At 43.7% G+C, this 14,234-nt stretch overlaps 1 protein-coding gene and 1 long non-coding RNA gene across 2 annotated transcripts; both read left to right on the top strand.

Moving 5' to 3' along the window:
• Positions 1-2,641: 2,641 nt before the first annotated feature.
• LOC115191939 (uncharacterized) lies at positions 2,642-4,568 on the top strand. The gene is made up of 4 exons (XR_003877803.1): positions 2,642-2,874; positions 3,226-3,290; positions 3,453-3,607; positions 3,877-4,568. It is a non-coding gene; the product is annotated as an uncharacterized LOC115191939 (long non-coding RNA).
• A 421-nt stretch (positions 4,569-4,989) lies between these two features.
• On the top strand, positions 4,990-13,738 carry LOC115191611 (mucin-5AC). Its single transcript, XM_029749398.1, has 7 exons — positions 4,990-5,054; positions 6,145-6,569; positions 7,099-7,114; positions 10,235-10,970; positions 12,054-12,112; positions 12,202-12,335; positions 12,457-13,738. Exons 1-7 carry the CDS (start codon positions 4,990-4,992, stop codon positions 12,558-12,560), a joined length of 1,539 nt encoding a protein of 512 aa, XP_029605258.1. The 3' UTR covers positions 12,561-13,738.
• The last annotated feature ends 496 nt before the right edge of the window (positions 13,739-14,234 follow it).

Raw genomic sequence — 14,234 nt, 5'->3', positions numbered from 1 at the left:
TAGAATGTTGCGCAAACCATAAACCAGGGCCGGACCAAAACAAAACAATTCTTAGAGTATCAGGAACATTTTTAAATTACAATTTTTTAGAGGGTGGGATAATTACAGAGGAGGCAACTTGAATTAACTCTGAATGCTTTCATTATCATTTTTACACTGCAAAGAGTGACAATTATTTTTCATGCCACAAGAGGTACTAGATTGTGGCAAATGGATTCCAGAACTAAACAAAACAAAACACAAGGCATGTTTTTTATGTGTTATGTTTTTGTATATCCTAAAGCACTCAACGCATGTTATTGCTATTTCAGAATGTGTGTGTGTGTGGGGGGGGGGGGGGCACATCCCCAGTGAAAGATGCGCCCCTGCCTATAGGGTGCAAAATTGCTGGGACCATGGCTGGCAAGTGAGCTGCATCACATATGACTAAAATAATATTGCGGGACTGCAGTTGGGTTTGGGACCAGATCTTGTGGTAGCGGGTGGGAGTCGGACAGAAAGCCAGCGGGTGCTGGTGGAGTGTGGTATGGAAACCTACTGGTGTGGGCGGTAGTGGGATGAAGAAATCAGTCTCGCACAGAACTCTACCTCCAACTACACATATCACTGCAATGACATCATATACGAATGCTACATTGACAATAAAAGCAACATTTTCTACACAACCAGGCAACAACTCTACTTCCACAACACCAGCCCCTCCACCACCAGAGGTTAAGCTGGAGATCATATCGGAGAAAAACTTCACCGCAGACTTGAGTAATGCATCATCTCCACATTTTCAAGCATTAGCAGCAAGTGTGGCTACAGTGGTAAATTCTGATTAATATTCCATCCTTTTCAAGTCACGTCTTTACTTTTCCTCACCAACAGGCTTAAAGAAGCAGTTATCACATCATTTTTTTAAACTTATATATTAATTATAATATATATGTACCTATTGAAAAAAATTAAATATAAACAATCATGTATAGCCTCAAAACATGGTTAAAACTATTATTTTGATATATTGGATGGTCAGTTCTTGCATCCATAGCTCTGGTCTATGAACTTGAGCGTGACAATATTTCTCCAGCCTCATCCCTCAGCTTCTTATTGAAACAGTGGCGGGAAGTCTCTTTGTTATTGTTTCAACTGCTGATTGGTCCTTTAAGTCACTTTCAGTTAATTCAATTAGGTCAAGTATTTCAAATTGTATTAACTCAATGAATAAAAGGCGACTCTTTATTTGAAGGTACTACTTTCTGTGACAAATATGTGAACATATTCTATATGATTTATAAATAGTTTGAGGAAACCATTAAATATTTGATCATAATAAGCAGTTAATAAGCAGACCTTCAAATAAAGTCAATGATTTTAACTATGATTAGTTATGCCTTTTTTTATGTTATACTATTTATCTTCAGCTGTACCTTCTGATAGATTTTCAATGTTTTAGGATGTATTCATGACTAAATATGATAAATAACACTTATATTTACAGCTGGACATTGAATACAAAGAAACATTGGGATCCATTTTCAATCACACAGTGGTTCTTGGTTTCAGGTAGGTAGTTATTGAAATTGGGACATTCATGGGTTTCTTTTGTAGATTCACATTATATTCATCAATTCATTTAGAGGTTAATAAGTAATGTATTTAATTGTATATAATTCCCAAAATAATAATAATATGAACATGATTTGCTTATGGACTAATAAAAAAGGTTTTGTTTTGTTTTCCAGTGAAGGTTCGGTTGTAGCATATACTGTGCTAGTATTGAACAATAACACCACAGCTGCTCCAGCAACAACCACAGCTGCTCCCACAACAACCACAGCTGTCCCCACAACAACCACAGCTGCTTCCACAACAACCACAGCTTCTCCCACAACAACCACAGCTGCTCCAGCAACAACCACAGCTGCTCCCACAACAACCACAGCTGCTCCCACAACAACCACAGCTGCTCCCACAACAACCACAGCTGCTTCCACAACAACCACAGCTCCTCCCACAACAACCACAGCTTCTCCCACAACAACCACAGCTGCTCCCACAACAACCACAGCTGCTCCCACAACAACCACAGCTGCTCCCACAACAACCACAGCTGCTTCCACAACAACCACAGCTGCTCCCACAACAACCACAGCTGCTCCCACAACAACGACAGCTGCTCCCACAACAACCACAGCGGCTCCCACAACAACCACAGCTGCTCCCACAACAACCACAGCTGCTTCCACAACAACCACAGCTGTTCCCACAACAACCACAGCTGCTCCCACAACAACCACAGCTGCTTCCACAACAACCACAGCTGCTCCCACAACAACCACAGCTGCTTCCACAACAACCACAGCTGCTCCCACAACAACCACAGCTGCTCCCACAACAACCACAGCTGCTCCCATAACAACCACAGCTGCTCCCACAACAACAACATATGCTCCCATAACAACCACAGCTGCTCCCACAACAACCACAGCTGCTCCCACAACAACCACAGCGGCTCCCACAACAACCACAGCTGCTCCCACAACAACCACAGCAGCTCCCACAACAACCACAGCTGCTCCCACAACAACCACAGCTGCTTCCACAACAACCACAGCTACTCCCACAACAACCACAGCTGCTCCCAAAACAACCACTTCTGCTCCCACAACAACCACAGCTGCTTCCACAACAACCACAGCTACTCCAACAACAACCACAGCTGCTCTGACCACAGTTACAACTGGTTCTTCAACCACTACCACAACACCGGCACCTCCACCACCAGAGGTTAAGTTGGAGTTCAAATTGGAGCAAAACTTCACAGCAGATTTGAATAATGTTTCTTCACCAGAGTTCAAAGAATTAGCAAATACTGTGGCTACAGCGGTAAATACTGTTTAACTTTCATTTTGAACCCTTTTAAGATCATACTTTTTGATTCCCTAACAAAAAAGGCTTAGTCTAGTCAGTTCAGTAAACAAAATATCATGTTATTAAATCAGGGAATAAAATCTAAAACTTTTCTACTCAATGATTGCTTCGACTGAATTTAAATGATTGATTGATATATTGATTTAGAAGTAGATTACAAGTAATGAAGGAAATATTTCATAATGATGAGCAAACCTTTACATTAGGGTTAGGGTGAGTTGTAAGGTATATTTCAATGTAAAACCAACGCAATGTCTCAGGACATATTCATGTATAAAACATGATATATTCATATTATTTTTACAGCTGGAAAATGTGTACAAAAATAAATATGGATCCAGTTTCCTTCGCATAGAAGTTATAGGTTTCAGGTAAGAAGTAATTCTAAGCATTTTTTTCAGACATATTGTTCGGGGTTATATTTAAGGTAGAAGTCATTTGTTTAATTGTTCATAATTATCATAGAATTGAAACATAAATCTGATCTGTTGATGAAATCATAATTTAATAGAATAATTGTGGTTGTTTTCCAGTCAAGGTTCAGTTGTGGTAATCACTAAGCTGGTATTTAACGATACCAGCTCAGTCCCTGCGAACAGTGATGTGGCTAACACGATGAAAGACGCAGTTTCAAGCAACAGCTCTAATTTCTCTCTCCCAGTGAACACAGCCTCTATTGTGGCAACACGTAAGACTCACATATTATTTGTACTAGTTGTTCATCATAGATTTACAGTTACTAATTTGTTATAACATATCAGTTAATTATAACTTGCATATGCAAGGAATGGTCAATTCAAGACTGTGCAATTCTATTAAAATAAATCACAACGTAGGGGGTGTGATACGGTACCAAACAGGTGAAGTCGTTCATTTAAATTTCTACTTGACATAGAAAACAAAGTAACAAATGTGGTTGTAAAAAATTAACGACATCTACTTCCACAACAACCACAGCTGTCGCCGAAACAACCACAGCTGCTCCCACAACAACCACAGCTGCTACCACAACAACCACAGTTGATCCCACAACAAGCACATCTGATCCCTCAATAACCACAGCTGCTTCAACAACAACGACAGCAACTTCCACAACAACCACAGCTGATCCCACAACAACCACAGCTGATCCCACAACAAGCACAGCTGCTCTCACAACAACGACAGCTGCTCCAACAACAACCACAGCTACTTCCACAACAACCACGGCTGTCCCCACAACAACCACAGCTGCTCCCACAACAACCACAGCTGCTCCCACAACAACCACGACTGCTCCCACAACAACCACAGCTTCTCCCACAACAACAACAGCTGCTTCCACAACAACTACAGCTTCTCCCACAACAACTACAGCTGCTCTCACAACATCCACGGCTGCTCCCACAACAACCACAGTTGCTCCCACAACAACCACAGCTGTTCCAACAACAACCACAGCTGCTCCAACAACAACGAAAGCTATTTCCACAACAACCACAGCTGTCCCTGCAACAACCACAGATGCTCCCACAACAAGCACAGCTGCTTCCACAACAAGCACAGCTGCTCCCACAACAAGCACATCTGCTCCAACAGCAACCACAGTTTCTCCCACAACAAGCACATCTGCTCCCTCAACAACCACAGCTGCTCCAACAACAACAACAGCTACTTCCACAACAACCACAGCTGTCCCCACAACAACCACAGATGCTCCCACAACAACCACATCTGCTCCCACAACAACCACAGCTTCTCCCACAACAACCACAGCTGTTCCAACAACAAACACAGTTGCTCCCACAACAACCACAGCTGTCCCCACAACAACCACAGCTGCTCCCACAACAACCACATCTGCTCCCACAACAACCACAGCTGCTCCCACAACAACCACAGCTGCTCCCTCAACAACCACAGCTGCTACAACAACAACGACAGCTACTTCCACAACAACCACAGCTGTCCCCACAACAACCACAGCTGCTCCCACAACAACAACAGCTGCTCCCACAACAACCACAGCTGCTGCAACAACAACCACAGCTGCTCCCACAACAACCACAGTTGCTCCCACAACAAGCACATATGCTCCCTCAACAACCACAGCTGCTCCAACAACAACGACAGATACTTCCACAACAACCACAGCTGTCCCCACAACAACCACAGCTGCTCCCACAACAACCACAGCTGATCCCACAACAAGCGCAGCTGCTCTCACAACAACCACAGCTGCTCCAACAACAACCACAGCTACTTCCACAACAACCACAGCTGTCCCCACAACAACCACAGCTGCTCCCACAACAACAACAGCTGCTCCCACAACAACCACAGCTGCTGCAACAACAACCACAGCTGCTCCCACAACAACCACAGCTGCTCCCATAACAACCACAGCTGCTCCCACAACAACAACATATGCTCCCATAACAACCACAGCTGCTCCCACAACAACCACAGCTGCTCCCACAACAACCACAGCGGCTCCCACAACAACCACAGCTGCTCCCACAACAACCACAGCTGCTCCCACAACAACCACAGCTGCTCCCACAACAACCACAGCTGCTTCCACAACAACCACAGCTACTCCCACAACAACTACAGCTGTTCCCACAACAACCACAGCTTCTCCCACAACAACAACAGCTGCTCTAACAACAACTACTGCTTCTCCTACAACAACTACAGCTGCTCTCACAACATCCACGGCTTCTCCCACAACAACCACAGATGCTCCAACAACAACGATAGCTACTTCCACAACAACCACAGCTACTTCCACAACAACCACAGCTGCTCCCACAACAACCACATCTGCTCCCACAACAACCACAGCTGCTCCAACAACAACCACAGTTGCTCCAACAACAACGATAGCTACTTCCACAACAACCACAGCTGTCCCTGCAACAACCACAGCTGCTCCCACAACAACCACATCTTCTCCCACAACAACCACAGCTGCTCCCACAACAACCACAGCTGCTCCCACAACAACCACAGCTGATCCCACAACAAGCGCAGCTGCTCTCACAACAACCACAGCTGCTCCAACAACAACCACAGTTGCTCCAACAACAACGATAGCTACTTCCACAACAACCACAGCTGTCCCTGCAACAACCACAGCTGCTCCCACAACAACCACATCTTCTCCCACAACAACCACAGCTGCTCCCACAACAACCACAGCCGCTCCAACAACAACCACAGCTTCCCTTATAACATCCACAGCTGCGGCTATAACAACCACAGCTGCTCTGACAACAACCACAGCTGCTCCCATAACAAGCACAGCTTCCCTCATAACAACCACAGCTGCTTCTACGACAACAACAGCTGCGGCTATAACAACCCTATCTGCTCCATCAACAACCACAGCTGCTCCCCTAACAACCGCATCTGTTCTAACAACAGTCACACCTTCTCCCACAACAGTCACAGCTGCTCCCTCAACAACCACAGCTGCTCACACAACAACCACAGCAGTTCCAAAGACAACTACAATTGGGGCTACAACAACCACGGATACTCCAACAACATCCACAGCTGTTCCCACAACAAACACAGCTACTCCAACAACAACCACAGCTGCTCTGACCACAGTTACAACTGGTTCTTCAACCACTACCACAACACCTGCTCCTCCACCACCAAAGGTTAAGTTGCAGTTCAAATTGGAGCAAAACTTCAATGAAGATTTGAAAAATGTTTCTTCACCAGCGTTCAAAGCATTAGCAAGTACTGTGGCTACAGAGGTAAATTCTGTTTTACTTTCCAGTCTTTTAATACTGTTCATCTTCAGTTGTACAGTTGTCAGGTTCTTAAAGGGGCATTTCATCCCCCAAATAGGTTTCATATTTGTCATTATGTCGGACACATTCCCTCAAATTGTTTATGTCAACATTTCACTTCTCAAGATAAATTGCTAAAATTGCTTATAATACTTTTACAGCTGGACACAGTTTATCGAAACAGATATGGGTCCAGTTTTAATCGCACAGAGGTTCTAGGTTTCAGGTACGTAGTTATTCTTGAGTTTTTATTTTGGGACATTATTGGAAATAATTTGAAGATAATTGTATTAATCAATTATTTTGTGTAAGTGTTCATAATTGTCATAGCATTTAAATATGATTCTGCTTTACTGGTATCATATTAATTGTTTTTCATTGTGTTGTTTTCCAGTCAAGGTTCGATTGAGGTAGACACTAACCTGATATTTAACAATGCCAGCTCAGTCCCTGAGTCCAGTGAAGTGGTTACAACCTTGAAAGAGAATGTCTCAAGCAACAGCTCTAATTTCACTCTCCCATTGAACACAACTTCTATCGTGGCAACAAGTACGACACCTTAATAATATTCTAAATTCTAAACTCTAAATTACTTAGTATTTCCCTGCACTCCCTCTACCTCATGTGTTTTAAATACCAAGTTATCATACTGCTGCACTTCTTTATATGTCTGCATTTTATCGTCCTAAGTTTGAGTATATTAAATTAATTATAGTTATCTGGTCTCTATATTACTTAACTGTTTAACATTATAAGAATATTATAACAACTGAAACAAATTCCTAGAAACGATTATTGATTGGACCTTAAGTAATCTATTCTATTGTGTCATGTCACAATACAATTCTGATAGTTAACAATGATCAGATGTTGTCAAAACTGTATGCAATGCTTAATGTTTATATTTTCTTTAAGATCAACACATCTTCTGTTATACACACATAATGATATCTGATGATTTGCTGTCTTGCAGGAGTTGTTTCAACCTCAGCTCCAACTACTACTTCTACTCCAGATCCTCCAACTACTCCAGTAGTCAACACAACAGCTCCTCCAACTACTCCAGTAGTCAACACAACAGATCCTCCAACTACCCCAGTAGTCAACACAACAGCTCCTCCAACTACTCCAGTAGTCAACACAACAGATCCTCCAACTACTCCAGTAGTCAACACAACAGCTCCTCCAACTACTCCAGTAGTCAACACAACAGCTCCTCCAACTACTCCAGTAGTCAACACAACAGCTCCTCCAACTACCCCAGTAGTCAACACAACAGCTCGTTCAACTAGCCCAGTAGTCAACACAACAGATCCTCCAACTACTCCAGTAGTCAACACAACAGCTCCTCCAACTACTCCAGTAGTCAACACAACAGCTCCTCCAACTACCCCAGTAGTCAACACAACAGCTCGTTCAACTAGCCCAGTAGTCAACACAACAGCTCCTCCAACTACCCCAGTAGTCAACACAACAGCTCCTCCAACTACCCCAGTAGTCAACACAACAGCTCCTCCAACTACTCCAGTAGTCAACACAACAGCTCCTCCAACTACTCCAGTAGTCAACACAACAGCTCCTCCAACTACCCCAGTAGTCAAAACAACAGCTCCTCCAACTACTCCAGTAGTCAACACAACAGCTCCTCCAACTACCCCAGTAGTCAACACAACAGCTCCTCCAACTACCCCAGTAGTCAACACAACAGCTCCTCCAACTACCCCAGTAGTCAACACAACAGCTCCTCCAACTACCCCAGTAGTCAACACAACAGCTCCTCCAACTACCCCAGTAGTCAACACAACAGCTCCTCCAACTACCCCAGTAGTCAACACAACAGCTCCTCCAACTACTCCAGTAGTCAACACAACAGCTCCTCCAACTACCCCAGTAGTCAACACAACAGCTCCTCCAACTACCCCAGTAGTCAACACAACAGCTCGTTCAACTAGCCCAGTAGTCAACACAACAGCTCCTCCAACTACCCCAGTAGTCAACACAACAGCTCCTCCAACTACCCCAGTAGTCAACACAACAGCTCCTCCAACTACCCCAGTAGTCAACACAACAGCTCGTTCAACTAGCCCAGTAGTCAACACAACAGCTCCTCCAACTACCCCAGTAGTCAACACAACAGCTCCTCCAACTACTCCAGTAGTCAACACAACAGCTCCTCCAACTACCCCAGTAGTCAGTGCAACAGCTCCTCCAACTACCCCAGTAGTCAACACAACAGCTCCTCCAACTACTCCAGTAGTCAACACAACAGCTCCTCCAACTACCCCAGTAGTCAACACAACAGCTCGTTCAACTAGCCCAGTAGTCAACACAACAGCTCCTCCAACTACCCCAGTAGTCAACACAACAGCTCCTCCAACTACTCCAGTAGTCAACACAACAGCTCCTCCAACTACCCCAGTAGTCAACACAACAGCTCCTCCAACTACTCCAGTAGTCAACACAACAGCTCCTCCAACTACTCCAGTAGTCAACACAACAGCTCCTCCAACTACCCCAGTAGTCAAAACAACAGCTCCTCCAACTACTCCAGTAGTCAACACAACAGCTCCTCCAACTACCCCAGTAGTCAACACAACAGCTCCTCCAACTACCCCAGTAGTCAACACAACAGCTCCTCCAACTACCCCAGTAGTCAACACAACAGCTCCTCCAACTACCCCAGTAGTCAACACAACAGCTCCTCCAACTACCCCAGTAGTCAACACAACAGCTCCTCCAACTACCCCAGTAGTCAACACAACAGCTCCTCCAACTACTCCAGTAGTCAACAAAACAGCTCCTCCAACTACCCCAGTAGTCAACACAACAGCTCCTCCAACTACCCCAGTAGTCAACACAACAGCTCGTTCAACTAGCCCAGTAGTCAACACAACAGCTCCTCCAACTACCCCAGTAGTCAACACAACAGCTCCTCCAACTACCCCAGTAGTCAACACAACAGCTCCTCCAACTACCCCAGTAGTCAACACAACAGCTCGTTCAACTACCCCAGTAGTCAACACAACAGCTCCTCCAACTACCCCAGTAGTCAACACAACAGCTACTCCAACTACTCCAGTAGTCAACACAACAGCTCCTCCAACTACCCCAGTAGTCAGTGCAACAGCTCCTCCAACTACCCCAGTAGTCAACACAACAGCTCCTCCAACTACCCCAGTAGTCAACACAACAGCTCCTCCAACTAGCCCAGTAGTCAACACAACAGCTCCTCCAACTACCCCAGTAGTCAACACAACAGCTCCTCCAACTACTCCAGTAGTCAACACAACAGCTCCTCCAACTACCCCAGTAGTCAGTGCAACAGCTCCTCCAACTACTCCAGTAGTCAACACAACAGCTCCTCCAACTACTCCAGTAGCCAACACAACAGCTCCTCCAACTACCCCAGTAGCCAATGCAACAGCTCCTCCAACTACCCCAGTAGTCAGTGCAACAGCTCCTCCAACTACCCCAGTAGTCAATGCAACAGCTCCTCCAACTACCCCAGTAGTCAATGCAACAGCTCCTCCAACTACCCCAGTAGCCAACACAACAGCTCGTTCAACTAGCCCAGTAGTCAACACAACAGCTCCTCCAACTACTCCAGTAGTCAACACAACAGCTCCTCCAACTACCCCAGTAGTCAACACAACAGCACAATCAACTACCCCAATTGTCAACACAACAGCTCGTTCAACTACCACCACCGCTGTTCCGGCAGCAGCCACCACCATCGCTGTTCCGGCAGCAGCCACCACCACCGCTGTTCCGGCAGCAGCCACCACCACCGCTGTTCCGGCAGCAGCCACCACCACCGCTGTTCCGGCAGCAGCCACCACCACCGCTGTTCCGGCAGCAGCCACCACCACCACCGCTGTTCCGGCAGCAGCCACCACCATCGCTGTTCCGGCAGCAGCCACCACCACCGCTGTTCCGGCAGCAGCCACCACCACCGCTGTTCCGGCAGCAGCCACCACCACCACCGCTGTTCCGGCAGCAGCCACCACCACCACTGCTGTTCAGGCAGCAGCCACCACCACCGCTGTTCCGGCAGCAGCCACCACCACCACTGCTGTTCAGGCAGCAGCCACCACCACCGTTGTTCCGGCAGCAGCCACCACCACTGCTGTCGCATCAACTGACCCTCCATCTTCTAGTGAAGGAACTCTGATTCTTCAGTTCAGTCTCATTGAGACATTCACCTCGGATCTTGCCAACCCGTCCTCTTCAGCATTCAAGGCTCTGGCTGGCAAAGTGGTCTCGGAGGTAAGTATCCAGATCCATTTTCATCAATACACACCACACCAAAGAGACTGGATATGAGTGGGCATCCTATTGTTAGGTAGAACCAAAGATTATTCAGTACAAAGATATCGTACTCTGGGACCTCCCCATTGAGAACAATGTCCAGACTTTTTTTTACAGTCTTTTTAGTGGACATGAACCCTTGTGCCTGCCTATGAACCCTTGTGCCTGCCTAACAGCTGTTATGGGAAACAGAGAGTACAATGTGCACAACATGGGAAACATTTACAGTTTTGCATGTCAGTAATCAAGTCATTAAGATATACAAATTTTAAATGCAGAAATACAGTCAATGTGATGCATTTTGCATCAAATGAAGCAAACGCAGCATCTTATGATGCAAAATGGATCATACCTGCTGTGTTTCTGTATTTTGAAGGTTAAATATCTTGAAAATGTGATTGCTGACATGCAAACATTTTTGGGATTATATCAACAATGGACTAATGAAACAAATACCAAAAGACAGTTTTTGAGTGGCGTTTTCCTAACTTTGAAATTTGAAGTTGTATAGCATGTCAGCATTTATGTATAGCATAACACCTTTTCCATTAATGGTTAAGGTTTTTAATAGGGTTAAAACAGTACATTTAGGCATTCATTCCAAAAGGTTAAGTTAACGGTTAATGTTTGGGATAGATTTGAAACAAAAACATAAAAAACTAGTGCCTACAACTGATATTGAACATGCAACCTTTGAATCCGTTGTTATGGGATTATGGGATCTCCCGATGTCTTTACGACGTGGACAGGCATCCAATTCAAGGTCAATTTTGAGCAATCTGTCTGGGCTTTGTTCTATGACATCAAAGCGTTATTTATTATAATCCTCAACATCTCATTTTTCAGAACACATCAAGTCCTCTTGATTTACACCATTCCCCTTTCTCAGACAAAAAAAAAATCCCAATTAGGAGGAGGGTCTGGGGCACCTTCTTGTAGCGCTTGGTGTTTTGACTCTGGCCCTGTGAGTTCTGGCCCTGTTTTAATTTTCATGCGAATTTTGTTAAGCTTTGGTAATCATATTGTAATCTTTCAATGCAGGTGAACACGATTTTTGCTAAAACCCCAAGCTTCCTTCGTTCCATTGTCAACTCATTCAAGTAAGTATGAATTCTCATTACCGACTTAAAAACTTTGATGATGGCAGTGATGATAATGATTTCTGTGGGTTGTCTATTTTCTTTCCTAGGAAAGGATCTGTAGTTACCAACATGACTGTCGTGTTCAGAAACAAATCTTCAGTTCCCAGCGCATCCAGCGCACAGGCAACTTTCACCATCAGTAATACCTCCCTGAACATCATATCGGGCAGCGTCAGTGTTGGTATGTATTAATCGTCACCATACAACTACACATCTGTAAGAGCAAAGTCAACATTTGAACAGAAACATGAAAAGACAATCCACTTTCATCATTCACTGAACCATATCTCTACTTTTTCCAGAGTCATCAGTCAATTCAGGAAGTGCTCCCCGACCCACTGCCTTCTGTCTGGCTGCCTTGCCTCTCACTTTGGCACTGCTAATGGTCCAGTTGCTGGCTAACTAATAGCCTGTGTCATAGCTCCTGTGGCATTGGTTTCACCAATGAACGGTTTTCCAGCTCTCATAGAGACAGCCTTAAGATTAAGGACCTGCTTTGGCAGAAGAATGCCCAATGGATTGTGCCTGTGTTAATTGGCAAAATAGATATGTATTTCATGTACATTCCCCCAAATACATACACAAACAAAAACACACCTAATTGTACTTTTTGATGTGAAGTATGATATTTGTGACAATCCTTAAGAATTCATATAGTTTTTTTTCTGCTTATGAATATTAAATGCATATACCTTTTCTTTGAAGTGACTGTATTTATACTTAACCATATAGGCTCTCAAAGACATTACTTATTTATTTGCATCTTGAATACAGCAGCTTGCACTTGTTTTATCTGTTAGATTAATATGGATAATAACTGAAAGATTAGAAAACCTTTCCTTCAACATGTGACATCCAAATCCTATTGTATACTTTTTTATTGTGTTATTTGATCATAGTTGCATTTTTAATTATTAACTGATTGGTACTACTTTATATCTGTATTTAAATTCACCAAGACAAAATACCAATTACCTTTATTATATTTACTTTGAGTTATTTTGGGAATATCACTGAAGTGTGTCAAAGGGGCCGAGGAACTAATGCTGACCACTGCACTGTTTTAAAAACATTGTAACGTCTTATCTTGTTAATATTCAATCCAGTATGTAAAACACGTAGAAGTACATTTTCTTCATTACTGTTTTAATATAATTCCATTTTGGGTTATGTAATTGGGTTGAATAATTTATCCATAAAACATTTACAGTATGAGTTACCATGTGAGTAACAATTTACAAACCTGCACCCCAAATTATGTTTATAAACAGTAATCTTATATTTATACTGAACAAAAATATAAACACAACATGTAAAGTGTTAGTCCCATGTTTCATGAGCTGAAATTTGAAGATCCCAAAAATGTGCCATAAGCAAAAAAAAGGGTCTTTTTCTCAAATATTGTGCACAAATTTGTTTACATCCCTGTTAGTGAGAATTTCTCTTTTGCCAAGATAATCCACCCCCCATAACAGGTGTGGCATATGAACACTTTACACGTTGCATTTATACGTTTGTTCAGTATACCTGTCCATCTATCTATGCATCTTTCTATCTATCATTAAATAAACTTTTTGAATGAAACATTGAATCATTTTTTTTTCTTTGAGAAAGTAGTGTTCCAATTTCTAAACACAGTAGAAAATGGTGAATTGCACTCAACATTGAAAAATACCAGTTCATATTCTGAGCGAAACCCTGACAAAGGAGGTCCTGCTCCTCCTCTCCATGGCAGACGCAGGAGGGATGACGCTTCCTTCCATCCACCCCCGTCTGACCAACACTCTACAACTAGCGCCTCATCGGCTTCCAGTGGTAGTTTTTTCGGGGTAAGAAGAAAAGACTATCAGAGGCAGAGGAGACCGTTCACACGGTCCCAGAACCCACGGGACTGAGTGTCTTTAATTTATCAAGCAAGATATTGAGCCCTGCCCATGTCTCTTTGCTTAATAAAGGGTTATCTTTGTCCCTACAACCCAGTGCAACGATTTTGATGTTAAGGTAGACATGTTTAAGTTTTTTAGAAACATCTGTTTTAGGGAATACTTTAGCTCCCCTAATCGTGATGTTTCTATTGCAC

The sequence above is a fragment of the Salmo trutta genome, chromosome 4 (assembly GCF_901001165.1).
Source record: "Salmo trutta chromosome 4, fSalTru1.1, whole genome shotgun sequence".
NCBI lineage: Eukaryota > Metazoa > Chordata > Actinopteri > Salmoniformes > Salmonidae > Salmo > Salmo trutta.
Note: the sequence above shows the minus strand (reverse complement) of the source record. Positions and strands in the feature narration are given on the sequence as shown.

Coding starts and splice junctions, on each gene's coding strand:
- LOC115191611 (XM_029749398.1), top strand. CDS start 4,990: ATGCTCCCTCAACAACCACAGCTGCTCCAACAACAACGACAGATACTT. Junction 12,113..12,201: donor TCCATTGTCAACTCATTCAA/GTAAGTATGAAT, acceptor TTTCTTTCCTAG/GAAAGGATCTGTAGTTACCA. Junction 12,336..12,456: donor ATCGGGCAGCGTCAGTGTTG/GTATGTATTAAT, acceptor TACTTTTTCCAG/AGTCATCAGTCAATTCAGGA.